The sequence below is a fragment of the Eublepharis macularius genome, chromosome 5 (genome assembly GCF_028583425.1).
Source record: "Eublepharis macularius isolate TG4126 chromosome 5, MPM_Emac_v1.0, whole genome shotgun sequence".
NCBI classification, from domain to species: Eukaryota; Metazoa; Chordata; class Lepidosauria; order Squamata; family Eublepharidae; genus Eublepharis; species Eublepharis macularius.
Window position 1 is genome coordinate 82,200,946 of NC_072794.1, and position 26,776 is coordinate 82,227,721.

The following is a 26,776-nucleotide window of genomic DNA, read 5'->3' on the forward strand; positions in this document are numbered from 1 at the left end:
TAACAGCAAAATATGGCCTACATTGTGAAATGAAAATGTGGTTACTGGTTGAAACAATGAAGTACAAGGAGAACAGGATTTGACAGTACACTAACTTGTAAGCCCATGGTATAACATTTGGAGAGAGAGAAAAACTGCTGAGAGTAGAAAAGAAGTCCATAGTTTGCAGTGAATAATGTTTCATTTTCAGATAGATATAAATGGCTTGCTGCTTTGAAATTTTAAACATATTCAGCTATTTCTCACATATTTTCAATTTTTTTATTGTTCATTTTCAGTTGGAACGAAAGATACAAATAAAGTATTTGGCATTCTTTCACTTTTGCCATCTTGGTTTGTTACTAGGGAAACTGTTGAGATTATGAACTGAAATCTTTTTATCTCCTTCACCTATTTAAAAAGTATCTATCCTGATTAAGATTTGAGAATTTAAATGCTTGCACACCATTGTTTATCATAGCAATTGAGAGATGCAGTGCAACTGTATGTGTGATATAGGGGTACAGGTCTGATAATAACAGAAAGACTAACCTTCCAGATTGTGTTCATTCAATTATAATCAGAAATGAATTCAGTTACATTTTATTATAAAGATTATGTCAAGGGTAGGAAATGTGTTGCAAATGTGCCAAACAGCAACATGGCAGACCATTGTAGCGTGACTTCTCCACCCAAGCAACTGAGGCATGACACTGGGGTGGGAGGTGAAGCTGGTGGTGTGGGGAAAAACAACATGCATGGCTTATGTCCATCATATTTTCCCAGACCCATGTAATTACCAGCGGAGTCCTCCAAGGTCAGCACCTTATGTAATGATAGCATCGTTGTCCTGAACCCTCATCTCTTCCCCATTTTTAAACACAGCACCGGTATACCAACACAGAAACATCTTCATAAGCAGATATTAGATTTTTGGGAAGGGGAACTCAAGAAAAAAAGTTGTCTACTCTTCGCTATGCCCAATCATTTAATTCTTCCATGTGTATTGCAGAACACCATGATGATACATGTTAACATAGATTCCCTCCATTTCCATGTTGAACTGTCTGTATAGTAAAATTTCATCACTGCTGAAACTGGTTGCTGAAGACACATGCCCTGTTGTAAACTAGTGAAATGTTTGTTATCATAATAGTCGGCATTTTTATAAAGAGAAATCTTCTATCAGGACACTGGAGGAATGCAGTGTATTTTTCTGAACTCTGCTGAAATCTGCATGCACCCGTGTTGGGGCCCTGCCTCTGGAAGCCTATTCATCCACTACCAAGTAGTGAGTGTGGTTTTGAGAAACTGTAACACCCCCTGGTCTTTGCTCCCTTGTTGTAACAACTTTGGAGCTCCACACTTGAAAAGAAGACCTGCCTATCAAGCTAAATTGGGCTTAGATTGGGGTTTCCAGGGCAACAGCAGGAGTTCAGACAGCATTCAGACAATCCCTGCCTAAGTTGCCAAGGGAATTGCAGGTGCCAGACTGTCTGGCTTGATGAACAGCAAGACAAACAGCAATAAACAAGGCTTGCAACGACCACCTGTTCATTTAGAATGGGGCCTCATGAACAGCTTGTTCAGGAACAGCAGATTGGGCTGTTTGTGGCTTTTTTTTGTTCATATCGCTGTTCGTGCCCATCAAAATACCTGATCCTAGTGTCTTTAGTGTTTGGGAGAATGGCTCCTTTTACCTCTTAAATGTGTTTCAAATTACCGTCCATTTGCTGTGCAATGTGCTGTATGGGAGCCATTGAAAATGATGCTGATCCCTACCTGCATAACCCAAACAGTTGATTTCTCAGCCTGAGATCCCTGGAATATAGATTTTATATAAATTGTTGAACTACAGAACAGATTCACTTTTGTTGTATTTTAGCACTAACACAAACCCACATATTCTATGTGATAGATTATCACTGTAGTAAGCAAATCACCTCACTAAGAAACTATGAACTAGCTCTCGTTCACAAGTAAAAATCAATAATTGTTCAATACACTGTTGTTGTGCTCAGCAGTACATGCCATTTTCATAAATCGTTCACTTTCATTTTCATCAATCATGCATTACAGCTGGAGAATGGAAACCTGTTGTTGGACATAGATGAAAATCTTGGTAGAGTCACTCAGGTAAGCTAATCCTCTGTAGAAGTAGAACTCACCACCACAGTCAGTTAACTGGTTAATTAAAAACTAACTCCAGTTACTACAAGTCCCAAACTAGAAATTATTAGTGAAAATTCAGATGCCTGGTATCCAAATTCAAAATGTCAAAATGTTCACCATATAAGCTACAAGGAATAAGATGTCTAACAGCGATCCTATGAAGGGTTGGAGTAACTCTGCATAGGATTGCAATGGAATTTTCAGAAAAACAGTCTTGGGTCCATCAGAGCATTTCCAAGGGCAGAAGGATTTCCTCCCATGGAATGTGACTTTTCTCTCCCTTCTCCTGCTGCAGCCCAAATGCCTTCCACCCATGGAAATGCTCTGGTGGATCCAAGCCCCATTTCAGAAACTAGACTTTTCTGACCTGTAGTTCCAAATTCATCATTGATGAAAACTGTTTAGACTTCCCCCAGTTATGTTTACCATAGACAGAGGCAAGTCCCCGGTGGGGTCAAAGGAGAAATAAGATCAAAAGGCAAAGGCATGACAAAGACATCAAAAGATAGGATGAAGGGGTTGGTTGAAATAACTTCTAGCCCAGGGTAGGAAGCTTGCTTGTCCTGTGTGCCATAAAAATGCTGTGTCTTCCTGTGAAGATGCTGCTGTACCCACAACCAGAAAGGGGACAAGGCACACTCAGAGCAAGCTGAGCCCCAGCGGCTAGTACCTCAGGGTCTCACCTCGAAACAACCGATTGCTGTGTGAATACCAGAGGTGATGACAGGTAAAAAGCCCAGTCTGTGGTCTTTTTTCTTGCCACTGGTCCCAGCAATATTGCCAGCATGCTGAAGTTGCTTAGCCAGAAAACCAGCCCTGAGTGACAAGTGATTTGGGATGCCATTGTTGAGCATAGAAACTGGGGTTTGCCTGTTGCAGCAAATAACAGACTTTGTTTCCCAGTATTTCCTTTGTAAAATACTTACTTAAATAGTCTATAAACTACATTCTGTCTAACAAGATTCAAGTCTACCAAAAGAAATGAATAAGGATCTCCTGAGGGGCTTTATTGAAAGAAACTTCTGCCCCAGGATGAACTGACAAAACATCCAAGGAGAAAGTCTGTGCAAAGGATCTGAGAAAGCTGTATTAGTAAATGAAAAATAATATTAGCCTACATAAATAAAACTAGGACATTAGTATACAAAAAAATTATACACGTAGTATCACTTAATACTGTCATACTGCTGTAATCAAGATAAACAAAAAAGAGAGTGCTTGCCTATACTAGAGAGGGAGAAAGGTGGTTGTCCTGAAATATACCCATATTAAAGGTAATATGGTGAATAAGTCCATTTTAATTAAAGTACCCTACTCAGTTAATAATCTGGACCTTTCTATGCTAACAGCTTCCCTTGTTAACAAATGTAGACTTTTGTATTCTCATTCATTACTGGTTTTCCATCATGTTGAGATGGAAGCAGAAGCTTTTAATGGACATTTTCTTCAAAAGCTTTTCAAGAGACTATTTATATTAGCCAAATTAATTTTGATCAGCTTTGTTGTTTGCATGCTAATGCAACTTTCCTACTTGTTGTTGAGTTCATCATATGATGTTTTCTTGACATTATTTCCATAAATGTTCATTAATTCACTGTGGCTTGGGTCCTTCAGAGTTTTCATAGAAGGTTCTTACAGAATTAGATCTTTCTCCACATTCACCCTCTCCCAGAAAGAGCTTCTGCAAGGGCTCAGGATCTAAGTGAACAAAAAGCCATGCAACCCTGGTAGCAATGGTATGGGGAAAGTGGGCAAAATAATTCCTTTGCTCTTTCCTCAATGGTGTTTCTGTTGATAGTAAAATCTCTATGGGCATTAGATGGTAGAGAGGAGCTATTTTACCAATGTAACTCCTCATTACTGCAGTCGCCTGCATTACATGGATTTTTATCCACATGGATAAAAATCCAGACATCAGTTTTCTACAGGTCAACAGGAGGTACTAGAATAGAACGAGCATGGGGAAGAACTGAATTTGGGCTCTATAGCATCCAGCCCTAATGCCATTATAATGACAGTACATTTGCAAGTCAAGTCAAAAGTTTGTTTTGGCTTTGGGGTATATAAGTTTGAATTGTGACTTCCTGAAATGCATGAAAAACCCAGGAGTGGGATTACATGTCAATGTATCATAAACATGTTTAAAGCTAAGTTCTTATAGAAGGCTGATGAAATAATGGTCCAGTTCTAAATAATTCTGCCCGCAGACTGCAAGTACTTCACTGTTTCTAGATGTTCTTCCATAGGCAAGGTGGAAATAATGCTGGTCAGGAAGGCTTGCGCTTTGAAGGAGCTGGATCCACTTGTGAATGGAATGGAGTTGGCTTTTGCAGAGCTGGTTAATTGCTTGAGGGTGCTCCAGGACTCAGCCTTGCAGTTTGAAAAGCAGGTTGGTGTACTGGCAAAGAGCACCTGCTATCAGCTATATCTGGTTCATCAACTCATTCCCTCCTTAGACAGTATTGTAATGTGCTTTACATTGGGTTCCTCTTGATAACAGCTCAAAACTTATAGCTAGTTCAGGATGCAGTAGTCTGATTATTGTCTGAGGCTAGTTGACAGGAACATACCTTGTTTCTATTGGTTACCAGCTTAGTTCTGGTTTCAGTTCCAGGTGCTGGTTATGACCATGTACCAGCTGTGGTCTTCAATCTGCCACCTGCTGGCTCAGGGCACCTGCTAGCTCTCTTAGGTGCCCTCCTGGCAATCAATTCGAGCTCCGTTTTTTCATCATATCTCACATCTTTTACAATGGGGTTCCTGAAGAGAAGTGATGATATTCTTCTGTCACTATCTGTGTCTTTTCATACCATGACTAATATGTCTAGTCAGCCTGTCACTAGTCACAGCTGGTCCCAAGGTCCCATTTTGCAGTGTTTTTAACCTTTCTAGGCCCAAGATCTATCTTTAGCCCCAGATGGCAACACTGGGCCCACCGAGTTGCAAGCACTGTCAGGAAGTGATGGAAAGAGAAGCCAGTCTCAGAATCTGCATGGACTAAAAAAAAAAAAAGGAATCCCTTGCTGAGTGACCTTTTTTTTTTTAATAAAATTTTATTGGATTAGATATATTATTTCACATTACATTCAATTCCCCTATTTCCTAATTCTAACCCCCTCCCTTTCCCCCCTTTTTATTGACTTCCAACAGTTTTCCAACCCTTTGTCCCTTTTCCCTTACTCATTTTAAGTTCATTCTGTCTAACTAACGTATACTTTCGATTTCTTCTAAGCTTATCTATATAACACTATATTCTTTCTATTCTCTTACTTACTTACATTAACAACTACATAATAATAGGAATAATAACTAAGTAATATCTTTCTTTTAATCATAATTCTTTAACTATTTTTGATACTCTGTACTCTATCTTTTGGTCCCTTCTGTCATATTAGACAAACATTTTGTCCCATTTTGCATAATTTCAAATATTTCTATAAACAATACATTCATATAAGTCAACCAATTTAACTTATACTCTATATATTACTTTTTCTACATATCTCAGCTTCATTCTGCTTTAATTGTATTATTATTTTGCTTTAATTATGCAATTATACAACTATCATCAAGAATCGTCAATCAATTTGACCCCTATATATCTTCAAACCAAGTCATTCAATTTAGTACATTGTACAATTACCAAAAATAATATTAATCAGTCTATCCTTATACTTAATTACCTTCTATCATTATTCTATATATAATAATCTAATAAAATAACTGCTTAGAAATTCAAATTTACCTCTTCACCCCCCGGTAAAGTCACCCCCCTCTGCATTTTATTATATTTCAATAGTTCTCGAACTGCCACAGTTCTCCTCCCACCTCCCATTTCTTCATCAAATATTGTTTCAGCTTCTCCCAGTCTGTGTTGAACTGTCCTGGGTCAAGGTTTCTCAATTTTCTTGTCATTTTGTCCATTTCCGCTATATACAGCAATTTGTAAATCCAGTCCTCAATAGTTGGCACTTCTTGTACTTTCCATTTTTGCGCATACAAAAGTCTAGCCGCTGCTGTCATGTAAAATAGCAATGTCCTGTGTTAAGCTGGAATGTCCTCCATTCCCAAGTTCAGTAGCAGGAGTTCTGGGTTCTTATTAATTTGGAATTGTAAAATCTCACTTATTACTCTTATTATTTCCCCCCAGTACTGCCTAGCTACCTCACACGTCCACCACATATGATACAGGGAACCCTCATGTTTTTTACATTTCCAGCATTTGTTAGAAGTGTTCAGATTCCCTAGCGCAATCTTCTTTGGTGTCATGTACCAACGATAAATCATTTTGTAAATGTTCTCTTTAATATTAGTACACGTCGTAGTCTTCATTGTATTCTTCCACAGGTATTCCCATGCCTCCATTGTTATTTCTTTATTGAAATTTATGGCCCACTTCACCATTTGTACTTTAACTATTTCATCTTCAGTATACCATTTCAGCAGTACTTGGTATACCTTGGAAATTTCCTTCTTATCCTCTTTTAAAAGTGTCTGCTCTAGTTCCGAATTCTCTGTTCTTATGCCTCCCTTTACACAGTCCGAATTGTAGAGATCTCTGATCTGTCTGTACTGAAACCAATCATAGTTTGGTGATAACTCGTCCTGTGTCTTTATTTTAAGTTTAGATGATTCTATTCGGGTTATCTCCTTATACGTTAAACACTGTTGCTCAGTATCGACAGCTCTCGGATCTATTACCTCATATGGAACCACCCATAAGGGGGTTCCTTCTTGTAGATAGTCTCTATACTTCTTCCAAGTTGCATATAGGCTTCTCCGTATGTAATGATGCAAAAACATAGAGTTCACTTTTACTTTATCATACCATAGGTATGCATGCCATCCAAATATTTTTTTATATCCCTCTAGGGCCAGTAATTTCTTGTTCTTCAGCATCATCCAGTCTTTCAACCACACTAGGCAGATTGCATCGTAATAAAGTCTTAGATTGGGCAGTTGCATTCCGCCTCTTTCTTTTGCATCTTGTAAAACTTTCATTTTCACTCGAGGCTTCTTGCCTGCCCAAACAAAATCTGATATTTTCCTCTGCCATTTTTCAAACTGCTTAGAGTCTCGGATAATTGGTATTGTCTGTAGCAAAAACATTACTCTTGGTAACACATTCATCTTAACTGCTGCAATCCTTCCCAACCATGACAAGTTCAGTCTATTTCATTTAATCAGATCTTGCTCTATCTGAGTCCATAATTTTTCATAATTATTTTTGAATAGATCTATGTTCTTTGCAGTCAGTTCAATTCCCAAATATTTCACCTTACTTGTTACTTCACAGTCTGTTATTTTCATTAACAGTTGTTGTTTTTGCTTAGTCATATTTTTACATAATATCTTTGACTTCTTTTTGTTAATGTAAAACCCTGCCAAGTCTCCAAACTCCTTAATCTTCTCTATCACTTTTTGCATGTTCTCCATTGGGTCTTCTACAATTAACATTATATCGTCCGCAAATGCTCTGACCTTATAAGAAAAGTCCTTTATTTTTATTCCACGAATTTCTTCATCTTGTCGTATTTGTATCATCAGAATCTCCAATACCAGAATAAATAACAGCGGAGACAACGGGCAACCTTGTCTTGTTCCTTTACTTATAGTCAGTTTCTTAGTAACCTCGTCATTCACCACAATTGCTGCATTCTGGTCTCTATAGATTTCTTTAATTGCTCTTATGAATCTTTCTCCCATTTGTAGCTTTTCCATAGTGGCAAACATAAAGTCCCAGTTCAGGTTGTCAAACGCTTTTTCAGCATCAACAAAGAAGAAACCAACCTCTTTATCACAACGCTTATCATAATATTCAATAGCATTGATCACTGTCCTTAGGTTATCTCTGATTTGTCTGTCTGGCAAAAAGCCTGCTTGTTCCTCCTCAATAACTTCCGAAAGTCATCCCTTCACTCTCTCCGCCAGTATCTTCGCAAAGATTTTATAATCATTATTAAGTAACGATATAGGTCTGTAATTTTTCACGTTAGTCAGGTCTTGCCCCTCTTTGGGGATCAATGATATGTTAGCTTCATTCCAAGTATCTGGGATCCGTTGATCCTTTAAAACACCATTGATCACCTCTTTTAGGAATGGTACCAGCTCATTGGCCATTACCTTATAGAATTTAGCTGTAAGTCCATCTGGCCCTGGTGCCTTTCCCAGATTTGTTGACTGTATTGCCTTTCTTATTTCCTCATCCGTTACTTCATTATTCAGTTTATCTCTCCAAGCTTCCGAAATTACTGGTAGCTTCATTTTCTCCAAGTATGTCACTATTGCGTCTTTGTTCACCTCTTTCTTATTATACAATTTAGCATAAAATTTGTAAAAGGCTCTACTAATGGCTGTCTGTTCCAAATGCGTTTTATTGTCTTCACAAATTTTATTTGTTTTCTTCTCTTTTCTCTTTTTTAATTGCCATGCCAAATATTTCCCAGGTTTGTTTGCACCTTCAAACGCTTTCTGGTTCAGTCTTTTAAGATTCCACTCCAATTCTTTGTTATTCATTGCTGTCAACTGCTCTTGAAGTATTTTGATGTCCTGGTAAATTTTCTTTTTCCCTGGTCTTTTCTTTAACTGTATTTCTTTGGCTTTTATTTTCTCCATAATCTCCTGTCTCTTCTCCTCTTTCTTTTTTCTAGCTCTTCCGTTTAAGTCCATTAGTATGCCCCTAATTACTGCCTTGTAGGTGTCCCAAACCTTATTGGTTGGTACTTCTCTATTCATGTTGTATTGTATGAAGAACTTTGTCTCTCTTCTCAACATCTCCATATTCTCTCCCTCTTGTAGCAAATCCTCATTTATTCTCCATCTTTTCCTTTTACTCCTTCTCCCCAACTTCCACATAATTGGGTTATGATCCGAGCCTACCATCGGCATTATTTCCACCTCCTTAGTCCAAATCGCTAAGTCTTTTGAGGCCCAGATCATATCAATTCTCGATAATGTAGAATGTCTTGTGGAGAAAAACGTGAATTGTCTACTTTTAGGATTTTGTCTTCTCCATACATCTTCTAAGGTTTCTTGTTGTGTCAGTTCAAAAAACAACTTTGGTAATAATCCTCTTTTCTTTTGTGCAGTTGCTGATTTTTTATCTAATTCCAAATCTGTCACTCCATTGAAATCTCCAGCAAGAATTATCTGATCATATGAAAGTTCATCTAGTTGCTTCCTCAAATCCTCAAAGAAGCTTTCTTTTGCTCCATTTGGGGCATAGATTCCAATTACCAGCACTCTCTTTAAGTTCCATATACATTCCACTGCTATAAATCTGGCTTCCACATCCTTCATTACAAGCTTTGGCTGCAGCTCCTCTTTTATATACAACACCACTCCTCTTTTTTTCTTGTTAGAGGCCGCTACAAAATCATTGCCCAATTTTCTTGATTTTAAATACTTTACATCCTGTTTTCGAATATGAGTCTCTTGCAAACATACAATATCACATTTTTGTTTTAATAGCCAGTGGAAAGTGCTTTTTCTCTTATTCGGTGAGTTAAGTCCATTTACATTCCAAGATAAAACTTTACACTCCATAATCATAATCTTGTTGCTGGTAAGTCCTTTTCATTGTCCCTTATAAACCGCTCCATCTCACGTTCAGATCTGATACGCTTTTTTACTCCTCCAAATTCAAAGGACACTCCTTCTGGTAATTCCCATCTGTACCTTATTTTCATGTCCTTCAGGATCTGAATTAAAGCTTTATATTTTTTCCGATCTAGTAACACCGATCTGGGTATTTCCTTCATGATGATAATCGTCTTGCCATCAATTTCCAATGGATCTTGAAACTGTTTAGTCACAATCTTCTCTTTCATGTTTCGAGTCGTAAACTGCACAATCACATCTCTTGGTAATTTCCTCTGGGTCGCAATTCTTGAGTTTACACGGTATGCCACATCTAGGATAGCCACAACTTCCTCCTCCTCCTTTCCCAGGTATTCAGCTAACACCTCAGTAATCTGTTCTTGTGCTGTCTTTCCTTCCACTTCCGGCAAGCCGCGAAATCTCAGCTGCTTCTCCATGTGTTTGCTTTCCGCAACCGCCATTCTTCCCCTCATCAGCCTCATCTCTGTTTGTTGCGTGTCAGCTAGATTCTCCACCGTGCCTTCCACTGCTTTAACTCTCTGCTGTGTTCCTTGCAATTCATTTTGCATTGTTTCCATACCTTTCTTCACTTCTGAAAGCTCGCTTTTCACAATCTGTTTAACCTCTTTAATCAGCTCCGGTTTCATGTCCTTAAGTTCTTTGATCACTTCTAAAAGTTTTTTGTCCAAGTTTTCTATTGCCGATTGCCACTCTTTTTTCGACATCGTGGGGCTTGCTTTAGCTCGCTCCCACGAGTCCGCTCTCTTCCTTAACTCCGTGGCGTTAAGTTTAACGTCCTTTTAATTTAAATGTCCCGGTCTTCTCGAAAAGAAACTTTTTTAGAAATCCAAAATGTCGGGCGTCTTTTCTCTATGGTTCCTCTATGATTTTTGTAATCCAAAATGGCTTACTTCCTCTTCCGCTGAAGCCGCGGTTCTTCCCCTTTCAAAGATGGCGATTCCCTTCTTCCTGCCCTCCGGCAGGAGCCGCTTCCCTTCAGCAACTCTATTGTTATTACGTACTTCCTGTTTCCCGACTTCCCACAGTAGCTCTCGCGATGGTAAAATTTTCTCACAGCTCCGTAACCACAAGTATTCAAAACAATAGTCCTATTTCTTTGATAACTTCTTTAAACTTAGTCCTTTTTCTAGTACAACTCTTGCCGAGTCTTCCCCTCCTTATAATTAGTCTGTTGCAGTTTGAAAATCTACTTTATTCTTCTTTACTTTTAACAATCTGTCACGTATCAGAAGATAGTGATCTTTACCTTCTCATTCACTTTCCTTGGGTTGTAATCACTGTTTCGATCTTAGTTTCCCCTCCGCTCTTCTTTCCCCTGTTGAAGCTTGGGTATGTAGGTCTTATGCCAACCGCATTGGCCCCGAAACTGCCGCAGAGATCTTAGCCGACCTGTCACAGGGTGGGACCTCAAGGGTCGGGGGGAGATCCGTTGCGCAGGACCCCCCCTCGCCCAAGATCAACGCGCCCTGAGGTCTTGAGCATTCTTTGCCTGCTCTCCGCCTGAGAGCAGTCGGCCGCGGGCTAAATTGCCCCCGCTGGCCGCTTAAAACGGCAGTCCGGTCAGCTCCGCGAATGGAGCTGCATCAGACCTCCATTAATCCCAAACCGGAAGTCGCTGAGTGACCTTGCCTTGCTTGCCGTCCTGCCCCGCCAGAGAAGTAAACATAACAGCAGAACATCCTAGTTCCCTGGTGATACAAGTGTTCTACCATGAAGGATATCTGAAAACTGACCTACTATAAATTCTCGTTCTGTCCAGAGGGCAGACTACCCACCTTGTAGCAGTGTACATGCACTCATGAATGTATGCGGGAGAAGTAGGAAGAGCCTCACAGTTATTTTCTTCACTTGTTTTCACAGTTCATAACTTTTTTTTAAGGTGAGTGATAATGTCTCCATGCAGATGACTGAAGCAAACAGGATTAGAGCTTTCCAGCTTTTCCAGTTTCAATCCAAGAGAGTGAGGCACTCCTCCTGATAGTAATATCAGAAGAATGAAGTTTTCTTCTAATCAAGTTCTGGCACTTATCCAGAGTCTGCCCTCTGGACACTTAGAAGAATGGGAATTTATAGTAAATTCGAATTTTGCTTTTCTCTTCAGTGGTGTTGTGAGCTATGAAACTGGAAGTTTGAGCCTTAGGGACTAGTAAATTTTTCATGAAGATTTTCTTCAGAGATTATATGCCCAAATGCAAGCAAGGAGAACCCAAATAATTTACTTTTGAATTCATAATTATTCTGAGAAATTATTTTGCTTTTTGATATAAGAACATCTGAATTGTTCAAATGATAGGAAAGGTAATATGTCTTATATTTTTGAAATTTTTTACAGGCTGTTACCCAACTAGAGCTGTTTGGTGACATGTCCACTCCTCCTGATGTAACCTCTCCCCCTGTAAGTACTTCTAAGAAGTATCATGTCATCTTCTCACATGCCACTTTCAGCGGGCTTGTTGTAGAGGTGTAGTAATTCATGAGGAATAATTCCCCATGCTGAATTGGAAAGGATTTCACAGAAGAGATTTCAATCATTTTATCCAGTTTGAAAATTTTCCTCTGTAAAATTGCTCATTACTTTATTCTTTTCTAGCATAAATTTCTTACTTTGATTCTCTTTGATGCTATTAAAATCTCACAATGTTTGACCTTTATTATTAGTCCTTTATTATTATTTATAATAATTTTTAGAAATTCTGTGAGATTTTCTTATCCAATTTCTTATCCTGTTTCTATCTGCTTTTTAAAAAAATCCACTGTCTCATATCTGCATCTCTTGTTCTCCCCACCCAGACACTCTCTCGCTCATTCACTCCTTCAGTGAGGAAAGGTCTTCTTGGCAGCAAAAAAACAGTATCTGATATAACACTGGTCTGTGGCTACTAGTGCATTCTAACTGTGCCTTATTTTGCAGACTCCTGCAACTCCCGGTGATGCCTTTATCCCATCTTCATCCCAGTCACTTCCTGTTGGTGCAGACATGTTTAGCTCTGTACCTTACAGCACTGCTGCCGTACCCTCAGGTTAGTTATCTATATCAAGCTATTAAATATTGAACTATATAACTAAGAACTTAAATTCAGTCTGAACATTTGTGGCTTTCAATAGGATGTAGATGTGTTCTTCTGAATGTCCAGAAACTTGGAAAATAGACAGAAATAGGCTGTCATACTAGCAGCTGAAAGCTGGATTATCACACATGCATGTTCATACTTCATGATGGCAGCACTAGATAACTGAAATGTCAGGTGACAAGTTGCATGTATGCAGATGCTATCCTTGATCGTAGGGAGATTTCTTTTTTAAACATAATATTTTTAAGGGAAATCACACATTCAGTCACCAGTCATCATACATGACTGAATGAATCCTAGGAAATAGAACTCCTAACCCTTTCTTATCCTTGGCCTTGGTGGTATCCTTGGGAAACAGACTTTGCTTGATATACATTTACCTATATGTAAAATGAAAATACCACCACTCTTCCTTGTAGACCTGACCTACTGTGTTTTTTTCCTTTTAAAAAAAGTCAGTTGCAATGCAGCCAATACAAATCTCTCAAATCCTGCCATATCCTGCAGAGGACAAGCAAAGATACAAACAAAAACAGGGCTGTAAAGTGAAAACCCAATAATTACACATTAAGGACACTCAAATAATCAAAAATACAGTTATAATGTGTATATACAAAGTAATCCAAGTAATAAAGCAATCAAGGTGTGAATATTACAACAACCATCCCAATAAATACATCACAAGAGTGCTCACTGGCACAAAGCAGTAAAAGAGGGGTGCACGCAGGCGCCTCCTAAGAATTGTACAACCTAGAGGCAGCAACACCCAGTTACAACCATATAAGGGTGCACTCAGGCACTTCCATTCAATTAAGCAGCCATGAAACGGTTTACAAAGAGTACCGTCCACAGCAAGACCATTTAAACGATGACAATGTCCAATAACATCAAGCTGCAATTGAAGAGGAGAGGCTGTGAAGAGCTGAAGGGGTCCGATGCCTAGTCAGCCAAATCAGCCACCTCGTCAGCCACCGGACGGGATTTGCCAGCATACGTAGTTTTAGCTCGTTTCGTGAATGGATCACTTCTTCAGCAGGCACATGTAGTCTTATTGCAAATAAATAATGTTACAATTACTACATAAACATAATAAACGACATTATTGCCATAAGCCCAAAGAGCCTTACTCACTAAATTCCTGTGGAGCAATTTCACATACTCTCGCAGTGAAGCCGCCAATTAGTCACAGACGCTGTGAGTTCCCTATCAACCAAACAGAATATTTATGTGTAGTACTTAAAGGGGCTGTGAGTAAGCCTGTTGTAATATTCACACCTTGATTGCTTTATTACTTGGATTACTTTGTATATACACATTATAACTGTATTTTTGATTATTTGAGTGTCCTTAATGTGTAAATATTGGTTTTTTCACTTTACAGCCCTGGTTTTGTTTGTATCTTTGCTTGTGCTTGCACCGGGGTGGTCCCTACTTTTGTTTTCCATATCCTGCAGAGGAAGCAGGCAGATTCTGCCATTTCATTGCATTGGCATTGGCATGTTCCTCTGACCCAAGGCTGCTTCTGCTGATGCAGGATGCTGTTCTACAGGAGTGTCTTCCATCACTGGAAGGGTCCTTGCTCCTGTGGGAATTGTCTGTCTTTCTCACAGAGACTCATGATACCATTTTAACACTTTGCCTCAGTTTGAAGCGCAGGGTATTTCAGAGACTATACATTTGTTCTTCACTGATTCCTTTGAATTGTTTAGCAGTTGGGTTTGGTGGACTTTCTGTTCTCTGTACTGAAGAAATAACAGACGTCTAAGTAAAAAAAGATCCAGAGGAGTTAGCCGTGTTAGTCTGTAGTAGCAAAATAGTAGAGTCCAGTAGCACCTTTAAGACTAACCAACTTTATTGTAGCATAAGCTTTCGAGAACCACAGCTGTCTGTGTCAGATGCATCAGGAGAGAGCTGTGATTCTCAAAAGCTTATGATACAATAAAGTTGGTTAGTCTTAACGGTGCTACTAGACTCTTTACTATTTAGGTTTTTTTAAAAAACCACCAAAATTTCCACTATAATGTTAAGTGTGAGTATGTTAGCCAAAATTGTATCTAATGTACACCAGACTTCCAAATATTGCTCCCAGGTAAATTAAATTAAACCAAATAAATTATGCAAAGTATGAACATATATTCATAGGTGCATATACTGTGGCCCTTGACCACAGATGCCCTTAACAACCCTCTACTATCTTCTGAGATTTCAGAACCTTGTCTAGGTTTACAGACAGAATACAATCAACCCTTTCCTCATACTAACAAGTCAACCTGATGTATTAACAGAATCTTATTTCCCCTTTTAATGCTGTTCTTACCAATATCTCTCCTAGAATATGTATTTTGTATGATTTTATTACTTTATAATTACTGTACAAAATTTGTTTAACAATGAGAACTTCCTAATAAGTGAAAATGGATAGAATTCTGGGACAGAGTACTACTAGAATTCTGAATTAGTTTGACCCCTACCTAACATTATATAGGAATATTAAAAGTCAGGTCAAAAAAGGCAAAAAAAAAATCCCCACCTTTCCATTGTAGAAGAAATAAATGTTTCTACAATATGGAAGTACTAACATTGTTCTGTAAATATTTCACTGTATAGGAACACTTTGTATACCAAAAAAGGTCAAAATGTAGACAGATGGCTACAGAAAAATTCAAACATCATTGCTACTTCAGGATACTTACAGTGCCATCCTAGGCAGAGTTATACACATCTACACATTGAATTCAGTGGACTTTCAAGTGTGCACCTCTGCCTAGCAGGGAACAGTTAGACAGCTTAGTGTGGACTGCAGGAAAAAAATCTGCTATATATGTAGCTGAAGAGAACTTAACATCTTGGTGAACGAAAAAAAAGGCTGAGGCTAAAGAATGAAAGCCTAAAACTGGTGTTGTTGAAATATTCATACAAGGGCTTCATACAAAATGTTTTTGCAAGCAAATATCACCTTTTGGCTATGTTTTAAGAAAAAAAAACCCTTGAAAAGACATGGTCCTTTTGGAATGCAGTCTTCACCACAATCATTCAAACTTTTTATCATCTTCACCAATTGTAAGGCTTCAGCTGAGAGTAAGCACACATGGCTGCTGTTTGTTGTTAAGGTTAACATTGCCAGTCAAACCTTGAGGGTAGGAATAGTTCATTTTCATGATATGAGAGAGTCCTCATTCTGCAGATAGTACATACTTACCTTTTCACCCTGTCCTACTATAGTCTCCTGTCAGACAGGTTCTATAGGTTATACAATGCTTGCAAATCTTTTTGATGAGAAATAAAAGTACAACTTCCAGATCATAGGACACTGGCACTGGGAGAATAGTGTTAAATCATTTTCCTTGTGCTGTTTTTCTCACATAAATTTCTCTGGCCAAACTTACATTTTCTCCACTAAGGGGAAAAGGATGGTCAACTGAAATATGTCAGTCTTTTTCCTCCTCATAAAATAAAAGCAATTGGAAAAATAATGTGGAGAAAACCCTATTCATCTTTCTTGTCCTACCCCATGTGGCTTCTTTTAAATTTTAAAATAGTATTAAAAGATTCTATCATGGCATACCAATATAAAATGTTGTTCATCCCTGAAAATCTTGTATTTATGGTTAGAATTCTCTTGGAGACCTTTTCTGTCTTTGTGTATAATAACTGAGGCTACTGAAATCAAAGGAGTAGGAAGTCATCATGTGATTCAAATGAGAAAGGAACTACAGATGTCTGCACAGATGGTCCTCTGAGTGACAAAGCTACCCCGTGGCCTGCCAAATCTTCAAAATCTTCAGTTTGGCTTGATGGAATAATGTAAAAAAATTACTTGTTAGGCTTTTAATTAAGGACTGGGTGGAGAACAACATGGGAAGAAGAATTTTTAGATATGGTGAATTAGGCAGTCCTTTTTGATGAAACTGATGGAAATGTAAGAACGCAGCAAGAAGTTCAAAAGCTTCCCTCAGCAAAGTACAAGTAAACCCTGGTCTGTGTGGGTGAGTCCAAGAGCATTCTAGATACTCTGAAACCAATGGATAGAGCTCAAGAGGAGAAGTAAACATAACTTTAGGAACAGGTTTTTTTTTTCTCTTAGAACATATCCCTATTAAAATCCATTTAGTTTTTCATGTGGTCCAGAAATCGTGATAACATGTTAACATACCTCTGTAATTTTTGCCATTTGTTCATTCACACTTCTAGTACAGCTGTTAACGCATGCAGCAGAAGACCACTAAAAAGTCCCCATGATTTCTGATTTGTATATCTACTCAACTTTTTTTCCTTCGCTGCCCTGTTTTTGCTATTCCTGTTCTGAAATTATACCCACTCTCTTTCCCCTGAAGGTTATGTTGCAATGGGAGCTGTCCTGCCCTCCTTCTGGGGACAACAACCACTTGTTCAACAACCACTGGCCATGGGTTCTCAGCCTCCAGTTGCTCAGGTGATGCAGGGAGGACAGTCAATTGCATGGGGACAACCTGGGATATTTTCTCCCACCCAGCAACCATGGCCATCTGTAGCTGGTCAGTTTCAACCTGCTGCCTTCATGCCAACACAAACTGTTTTGCCTTTACAAGCAGCCATGTTTCAAGGTACCGTTGCTCCCATTGCTACTGTTCCACCTACAAGTGATTCCACCAGATCAAGTCCACAGACAGATAGACCTAGGCAAAAGGCAGGAAAAGAAATATTTAAAGATTTCCAGATGGCTCAGCCTCCGCCAGTGCCATCACGAAAACCAGATCAGCCTTCCCTCAGTTGTACCTCAGAGGCCTTCTCCAGTTACTTTAACAAAGTTGGGATGGCACAGGAAGCAGATGATTGTGATGACTTTGACATCTCTCAGTTAAATTTGACTCCTGTGACTTCTACAACGCCATCGACAAACTCACGTGAGTACACCCATTTTTCTCCTGCAACTTTCTACAGAATATTTCCCTTTTTTGACCTGTAGCCCTGCAGAACACAGCCACAGTCATAAGTACCCTTGTATATAATTAAAAAGTAAATACATTGAGTCTCTTTGAAGCTGGGGAAACATGAAATTAAGGATAACCACATCAAAGTCCATGGAAATCTGTTATTACAGATATTACTTTATGGAATTTAATTTTTGAAAGACAATGTAATAAGCATAAAAACTGTCTTGCCCGGTTGATTTTGTAGGCAGCTAGAGCTTGGATTTTCCTCAGTATACCCATGCCTTAGAGAATCTTGTAGTGACATGGATGTTTCAGTGGATTTATATATGGTACATATGCTGATTTTGGTTTAATAATTATCAGCCTTACATGATTATTGTGATAACATTGTTGCAAAAACATTTTGTGCGAATTGACCCTAAATTTAGACTTTTCATTTTGCTTTGAACTGCTGGCAATAGAATTTTCATGCAAGACAGTGACATTTTTTGTAGTCTGAGCTTCAATATTTTGAGAAGGGTTTTGTTTGAAGCAGTCACAATTATTTATTCTGGATCATCACAGCACTGCTACAACTTTGCCTAACTGTGCATTTCCTCTGACAGGAGATTTCCAGTGTACCAGTGCTAACCAGATCATTTCTATTTCACAGTACAGTTAGCGGATATGTGTCAATAAGCATCAGCTATTTTTAAAGAGGAACACCTTCCAACTCTATTAATATTTAGAAGAACTGTATGACTGTCATGTTGTCATTAGTAGTCTCACTGTTAACGTTTGTGGGTAAACACAGTTGTAGACCAATGTATTTATAAAATAGACCTGGGGCTTACTTTGTTGACATACTTGTCATATGACTATATGAATAATGTAGTTGCTGAATTTTTGCAAACAAATTTGAAAAATACAAGAGGAAAGGACTGATGAGGTCCACACAACCTGCACCAACAGGTCTTTAGGAATATTTAGAACTGACACCATTTCTTGCTGTTGCCTTTCTCTAGCTCCAACTCCTGCTCCTAGACAAAGTTCTCCATCCAAATCCTCAGCATCTCACACCAGTGACCCTGCTGCAGATGACCTCTTTGAAGAGGGCTTTGAAAGTCCAAGTAAAAGTGAAGGACAAGAAGCGGTGAGTAGTAGCATATCCAAACATTAGCCCAGAATGACACATTGGCAATTTTCAAAATAAAATGGTGTAAGATTTAGGTTATAGCTATTAAAATGTTTTCAGTAGCATAGTTTAAAAGAACTGAATTCGCCTGTTAAGTGCAGAATTTTCTTAGATCTTGCTCAAACAAATAGAATACTTAAGTAATACAATGTTTGGAAATTAACTCAGTATCAAAGACATTAGGGCAAAATATAAGAGCATATAATCTTGAGCATTGTACTTTGTATGTTCATATCTCTTTCAACAGAACTGGCCCTAAATATGACCCGAACATTGTTAGAATATACACTGAATTTTATTTTTTTATTTTTTAAACGTGGGTTGGTATGAAAGACTACATGGCAACTGAATGCATTAAGATTGAGGAAGAAATGGAGTATGGAGTTATAAAAGATTGAAAACAGATATATTATTTTTTCCCACTCTTGTGGGTCACTTTGGTGCTATTTTTTGTGAAGAGTTAGGCATTTATACCCACCTACCAATGGTTTAAGTGAGTCAAGGGTCTTATTTGTGCTATCTTTAATTCTGGTGTGAGGATGACTCAAGAATATAAACTTACAATTCTCCTCACTTTTTCTCCTTGACCTGTCACAGCAGAACAAGGTAGAAGTATGGTTTTCACTGAATGAAAGATGCTTTCATCCCCTCACAACCCTCAGGATGTTCTTTTGACTGCTCAAACCTAATGTAAATTAAGGAGAACAGAATTTTGGTTAACTTTATCTCCATACTCTAATCTTATTCTCCACTTGCCCCATCAGCACTGGAGTGTGCTTATCATTTGAAACCATTTCTAAGTTCAGAATGATTTGTATGCTACTAAAGCAAAATTACTTAAATAAAATGGAAAGCTACACACAATAGCTTATCATTGTGATATACGTGTTAGCTTATTCTGTATATTTGTGTGTTCCCATCTGTTATAATTTTATATTGAAATGCTCTTTTCCAGTATATTAGTGTGCACCTCTTAGAAGTGGCAGGATTTGGGAGGAGCAGTTGTAAAGTAAATTTTAAAAATCTGAAACATTGTATGACATAAGACAACCTTTTGATGATACCATAACTATACCATCAAAATTTAAACAAGATATAAGGGGCAGAAAAGGCACAGGTTATGGACCAACCAGTACTCAAGGGCATTCTTTCAGTTACCAAACACAGGGTAGTGGTTGGTGGTAATGAGAAAATATGTAGTTGATCCATCTAATCTTATAGCTTAAGTTGAATAGTATGATAATGACTGCTAGCATAACTCTATACCTGTCTCACTTGTCAAACAACAGCAACAGAATGATGTCACATATGATTGTAGTGACTAGGTTCAGCTGCAGGGTAGAGCCAGTGTGGATCCCTCAAAACAGCTGCCCCTCAGCGTGGTGAATGCAAGAGAATAGTGACATCTTATGGATATACTGCCCAAATACCCTTTCATCATGGCTTTTCTTCTTAAATTCTGTGATGCTTCTGATTGACTTGATGGGCAAAAAAAAAATTATATAAAAAAAACTTAGAATTTGGTACTGCGGGGGGGGGGGATATGCTTTGGTGGGAATGTGTGGAAATGCAAACAGTTGGATTCTGACCATGGCATGTGTTTCATACTAATAGCTAACCACAAACAAGAGCCCCTAACTGGGGAACATATCCACATACAAGGCATATTAGAATAGAGAAGTGTGATTTGGGTGGGGGGACCTCCTCCAGTTAGCTCCGTTACCCTGTACAGGGGGCTTAGTCCTTGAAAATATCAATCATAGCATAGAACTTTTTTGTGATCTTTATCAGCGTTAGTATTCGATACATGAAAATAACCTCTGACTTTGTTTTACTTTCTGTTGTTGAGAAAAAAGGTGTTATGTTCTTGTATTCTAGCCTGATGGATCTCAGGCCTCATCCAACAGTGATCCATTTGGTGAGCCCATTGGTGAAACTGTAAGTCAACAGGGCGATAGCTAGATAGCGCAGGTTGGGGTAGGTATCTATCCTTTTCTCTCATGCTTTTCAGCTATTCACTTTCACCAATGCCTGCCATCACTTACATTTATGCATGGTTTATATATACATATAGTCCTCTTCTCACTTCACTGTCTTTCATCCTCATTGATTTATCCCTAGTCATTAATGCCATTTTTAAGTGGTTCAAAGTACAGATTTCTTTTGGAATAACAATACAATCCTGCTAGGGAGGGGAATATGCATATTATACTGTGAAATTAGAGACTGTTGACATTATATTGCAAAAACTAAATTCCACGTGAGTCTCCACTTTCTGATAATCATAAGTTAACATTTCCTATATATAAGAATTTCATCCATTTGCAGAATAAACTGCAGTGTGGCAGGCTTTATTCATTTTGGACTGAACAGGCAATGTCAGTGAACTGCTTTTCTTATAGGAGTGAATTAAACATAATTAAAAAATTGAAATGCGCCTTTCCACCCTAAGACCACATCATTGGTCAGCTGGAAAATTTAATATCTAACGATCTAATAAAAACAGTAAGCTATAGTGTTAATGAATGGATTCAGACAGCAGGCATACCTCTACCATTTAAAAGATATACCATCACACTCTTTGTTTTAATCAATGCTTTCATTAATAACAGTGCACACTGCATGTTGTGGGTGTTAATAGATGTTTTGTGAAGGTGACTGTCGCTATTTTTAGTCTGGCATGTGTGTCCTGTAAAAAGGATCATTTTGAACATTATCATCTCATTTTAGTGCTGCCATATGAAAAATGTTCCCTTTGTTTTACTGTACTATAGCTTGAAATAGTTAATGTACTATGTGATCTATTGCTGCTCTCTCCATGTATGGAACATCTGAGGCAAACTGATGATTTATTTTTCATGCGTAATACAGCAACAGCAGTTATTAGACTTTTAGGAATTGCCTCTGCTTTTGCAGATAACTTGGGTACTTCCTCCCCACAACATATGAATGAACCAAACACATCCCCCTTCTAATCTTTGGTTCCCTTGTAAGTGACACCAGTACTGCCATTCCTAAAGTCTATGCCGTCCCACATTTTTCACCCAGTTTGGATCAAATTTATTAGCCAGTTATTTTCCCTTCTAACTTCAGGTAACTTCAAACACTCCAATCACTCAGCTACATGCTCCCAGTATGCCTCAGTTCTCCTCTTTTCCAGTGATCCCACTTCTAGTGGCCCAAATTGCTCCTTTGGCAGTGCTACTGTAATGTCTGAGCTCATGTGACTCTAGGTATCTCTTCTCCAGCCATTATGACTATGTCTACAGTAAGCCTAGAGAAAACATCATCATTAGTTCTGGCCTTGATATTGTGGGAGTCAGATTTCTTTTCTGTCTTTCTGTTTTTAAAAGAAATTGCAAACATTTTGCATTATCTTTTTTCAGTAGTAGGAGTTGATTTCTTTGGGGAAGGGCAGTAAGAACCAACATAACAAGGTCCTGAATAACTAATTTGCCTTTCCTTAAAACTGCTTCATACCCAAGTTTCATGTTATTTTGAGCCTAACCAGCGTTTACCTTGTATTTATTTCATATCATTCTATGTCATCAGCATTATAACAATTTAAGGCTAGAGTTCAGCAGCTGTCCCGTTAGTTTCATTATTGTTCCATGGTTTCCTCTGCCCCACGTTCTTCTACTGAGAACTTATAATTAGACATGGGCACAAATTTTAAAAAAACCCAAACCACGTGATTCGTGGTTCGTAGCATTCCACGGAAACTCAAACCACGAACTTCCGACCTTTTCCCTGTTCGTGGTTTGTGGCATTTCAACCACCCTGCACTGGCTGCTGAAGCCGGTACGGGGCGTTTGAAACAGACAGCCCCTTTCTTCTGCTGCGCAGGGTCTGTGAAACTGACAGCCTCTTTCTCCTGCTGCCAGAGCGGCAGGAGAAAGGGGCTGTCAGTTTCACAGATCCCGGACTGGGTTCAGCTGTGAAACTGACAGCCTCCTTTCCTGCTGTCCTAGCTGTCAGTTTCACAGACCCCGTGCTGGAATCGATGTGGGGTCTGTAAAACTGACAACCTGGGCAGCAGGAAAAGAGGCTGTCAGTTTTACAGACCCCGCACCAGTTCCAGTGTGGAGTCTGTGAAACTGACAGCCTCTTTCTCCTGCTGCCATTCCATATGGAATTTTGTTTTGTGGTTCATTTCGTGCCCATCTCTACTTATAATCATTCCTCATTAGGATAGTATACTATAAAGCATCATTAACCGGCATTACATGGGATACTAATAAATAAATACTTTTGCAGTAATGTGGCATTAGTTCTAGAAAAAATGTGTATCTCTATGAAGAATGCTCAGATGTACAGCTAAAACCTTTATTCTCAAGGTCTAGTTTCTTTGTCAGGGATGATATATTAATATTAAAGATTATGCAATGCAAAAGAAGTGCATAAGTTTCTTATGTTCTGTAAAAGTGTTTACTGAATTAACTCAGCATGATCAGTTTTCCATACTGAACAATGATGGATTTCAAAGTTGGACATTCCTTGTTATCTTTATAATCAGTATGTACATACTTACGTTTTGTTGTTTATGCACACTGAAGCATACTGTACTACTTGATATTCATTGATATCATTTTACTTTTTGTGGTATTACCACATATTTTCGTTACTATCTAAAGTCTTGTAATTTAAATAACTGGATGTCTTATCAATAGCTGTTTCCTCAGCTAATATTCAACTGACACTTTCAAACTTGGATTTTACAACTCGTTAACTTTCAGTTACAAGAGATCTTTTATACTCAGACCACATATCAGATGATTCTCCTTTCATAAACAGATCATAAGTAACGTATCTGGGGATGTTGGATCTTGAGCTTTGTTCAAGCATGTCCAAATGGTCTCTTTCAGAAACAGTCTATATCTTAAACAACCTTCAGCAAGAGCTCTGTCTCATACACACAGCTCCTCAAGTGTCTTTTTAGGGACCTTGACTAATAAAGTGAAGATTTAACTATCTTTAGGGAACAGATTTGCAGTACATGAGACACTTGTCCCTAAAGGAGGCATGACCCATAACAAGAAGGTTTAAATGCATAGGAAGAGGGTGGTAACTGATTATGATATTTCAGATTATACTTCAGGCAATTGACAGTTAACACAGTCTATAATAGCCTTATTTGACCATTACAACCTTAGATACCAAAAAACTTCTCACCAACCCTCCTTATGTCTCCTAGTTCCCCTAAATCCCAACCTGATCTGACATTAACAACAGATTACTTTAGTTGTTAAACCTTCACTGTACTTTGTTAAAACCTTTAGATACAATATTGATGCAGGTAAGATTTTCCCTTTGGCAATCAGAGTGCTTCATTTCTCTTAAAAATCATAGTCAGAATTCTTTGGCTTTCCGTGCTCTCTCTGTGTCTCCTGAACTTAGTGCATTCTCATCTCTGGGTCCCTTTGCCTCAGCTGTTTTCTGTCTTTTGAAATTCCAGCCTCAGTGCTCTGGAATCTCTTCCTAGAATACTATTAATGTCACTGTCCATCAGATACAGAAAATCTCATACTGAGTTACCAAGGCCTAAAATCCATCCATGAAACCTGCAAGTCTAACACACATGACTTCATACAGGATAACATCAGTTATCCCAGTGCAAAATTCCACAAATTGAATAAGCCCTTCAAACCATGCTTCATGAGAACAGGTTCCTGGAGTGTTGAATTTATGCTGGCTGGGCCTTCCATATTTGTTTTGTTTTTGTTTGTATCCAAATTATAACTACAGCCCTGAGAGGAAGTCTGAATAATAAAAAATAATTCCAGTGGGAAATAAGATTAAATTGAGTATTTCCAAAGCAGATGACTAGCCAGAGAAAATCGATTGCTACCCCAAAAAACATGCCCATATCTTTTATTGTTTCCTCAACATCCAAAATCTTCTGGTTGTTGTGTTGCACACTATGGGCTATTTTTCTCTGACTCTTTTCATTGTCTAGTTGCTGTAGGAATGCTGCATTCACTACAAGTTTAGTGAATATAAGTATTCACCACATTGTTGGAAATTGTAATCCTCACAAATAAAACCAAGTGTTCCATACTGAACACACTCTGTCATATGAATAATCTCCCATTTTTCCTCTTTCTGATATGCCCAGGAATGATGGTGTGTGGCATACATTACCAGGTCATCAGACACTTGCTTTCCTAATGTTCCATGCACTGCAGACCAATAGTGCGCTAACTCTAGCCAGTTCCTCAAGTCCAAGATCTGAACTGGCAAACTGTGATGCAAATCATCCAGGAGGAGTTGTGGGGGCAGAAGCATAGACAGAAGTGTTTGGATTTAGAGCTTCAGTGCAGACAGATTCATATTAGAACATATTATAGGCTACCTAGTCCCTTGTTTACCTGTCTACAGAGTTGGACCATGGGACTCAATTTTAATTCCAAGGAACTAATTGTCAAGGAGTTCCAGACCCCTGGGGCCCAGCCCAGCTCAGGGGAAGGGACACAGGCTGCCTGTAAGGTCCTGTTGCAAATAGCAAACCAAGTAAGCTGCCACCAGCTCCCCAGTCTATCCCTAGGCTAAGGAGTTAGGGAGCAAAGCTCCAGAGCCTATTAGGGAATTTAGCCAAAGCAAAGTCTACCTTGCAAGGATAAACTTACAGGCAGAGTTCACAGCAAAAGAATAGTTGTTTGGTAGGTGGATCTCAAGCACACATAGGGTGAGTTCAACAAAGGTTTTATAGCAGTGAGGCTTCAGAGTCTTAATAACCCACACAAGATAAAAATATAAAGGTTTATTAATTCCAGGTGCAGGGTTATCACACACGAGACAAAAAGTGAGTACAAACAAACAAAAACCTACAGCAGTAAGCTCTACATACCACAGTAAATTCTTAGGAGGCAAAGCAAGTTGGTTTCTCAGTTGTAGCAAGCAAAAGTCCCACAAAACAGCAAGGCAAAAGATGGAGCTTCAGTCCTTCTCAACAAATAGAGCCAGAAACAAAGCAAAAGAGCATACGCAGAGGTCTAAGATAGACACTCAACATAAGCTTCTCCATGTTGGTTAACAGCCAGTTTATATTGGTTCAAGCTGGAACCAAAGTGAGGCAGGCCTAACCACACGGCTTACCTGAAGCCAGAACGTTGCGGGACACTGCGAAACATGCTGGCAAAACCGTGAAAGATCACATATTTCTCGCGTGAGAAAACGCGATCTTCCATGGTTTTGCCGGCACGTTCCACAATGTCCCAGCTTCAGGTAAGCCGTGCGGAATCGGCCCCGTGTGCAGCCTGGTACCTGCAGGAGACCCTGTTCAGATGAGCGAAGCTGCCGTGGAGGAACATAGGGAGGGACCAGTGCCTTAACCAACAGCTTTCTGAGGTGCAGCAGAGTTTTGAGAGATGGGTTCTTTGTGCAAAGACGCCAGGGCCGTTTCCACACTACTCACCTTCATCCGGAACAGGGCACAACATCGTGAAAAAAACGTTGAAGATAGTGTCTTCTTGTGTGAGTTTTGTGTGATGTTGCGCAAAACTCGCTCAAGAAGACACTATCTTCTGCGTTTTTTTCATGACATTGCACCCCGTTCCAGATGAAGGTGAGTAGTGTGGAAACGGCCCATGATTATAAATGCAATATGATGAGGGGACATCATCATATGTCTGGGCTGCCATCAGGCTTGACCTGGAAGTTACAACTGGTTCAAATCGCGACAGCACATGTCCTTACTGGGATGTCATTTAACGCGCATATCCATCCTGTGCTGTGCCACTTGTACTGGTTCCCAGTCAAATTCTGGACCCAGTTCAAGGTGCTGGTTGTAGTATTTAAAGCACTTTACAGACTGGGACCTGCGTACCTGCGGGGACTACCTCTCCTAT

General features: G+C 38.9%; 1 protein-coding gene across 2 annotated transcripts in view; it reads left to right on the forward strand.

The window, feature by feature from the left end:
• The window catches only part of DAB1 (DAB adaptor protein 1), a 321,139-nt gene that overhangs the window by 283,289 nt on the left and 11,074 nt on the right, over nt 1-26,776 (forward strand). The window contains exons 8-13 of one of the 2 annotated variants that reach the window (XM_054979923.1): nt 2,059-2,115; nt 12,104-12,166; nt 12,683-12,791; nt 17,177-17,725; nt 18,760-18,887; nt 20,808-20,906. In XM_054979923.1, the coding sequence (XP_054835898.1) occupies nt 2,059-2,115; nt 12,104-12,166; nt 12,683-12,791; nt 17,177-17,725; nt 18,760-18,887; nt 20,808-20,891 (990 nt within the window). In that variant the 3' untranslated portion in view covers nt 20,892-20,906. The remainder of the gene's footprint in view (nt 1-2,058; nt 2,116-12,103; nt 12,167-12,682; nt 12,792-17,176; nt 17,726-18,759; nt 18,888-20,807; nt 20,907-26,776) is intronic. The other variant, XM_054979924.1, reaches the window with a different exon arrangement.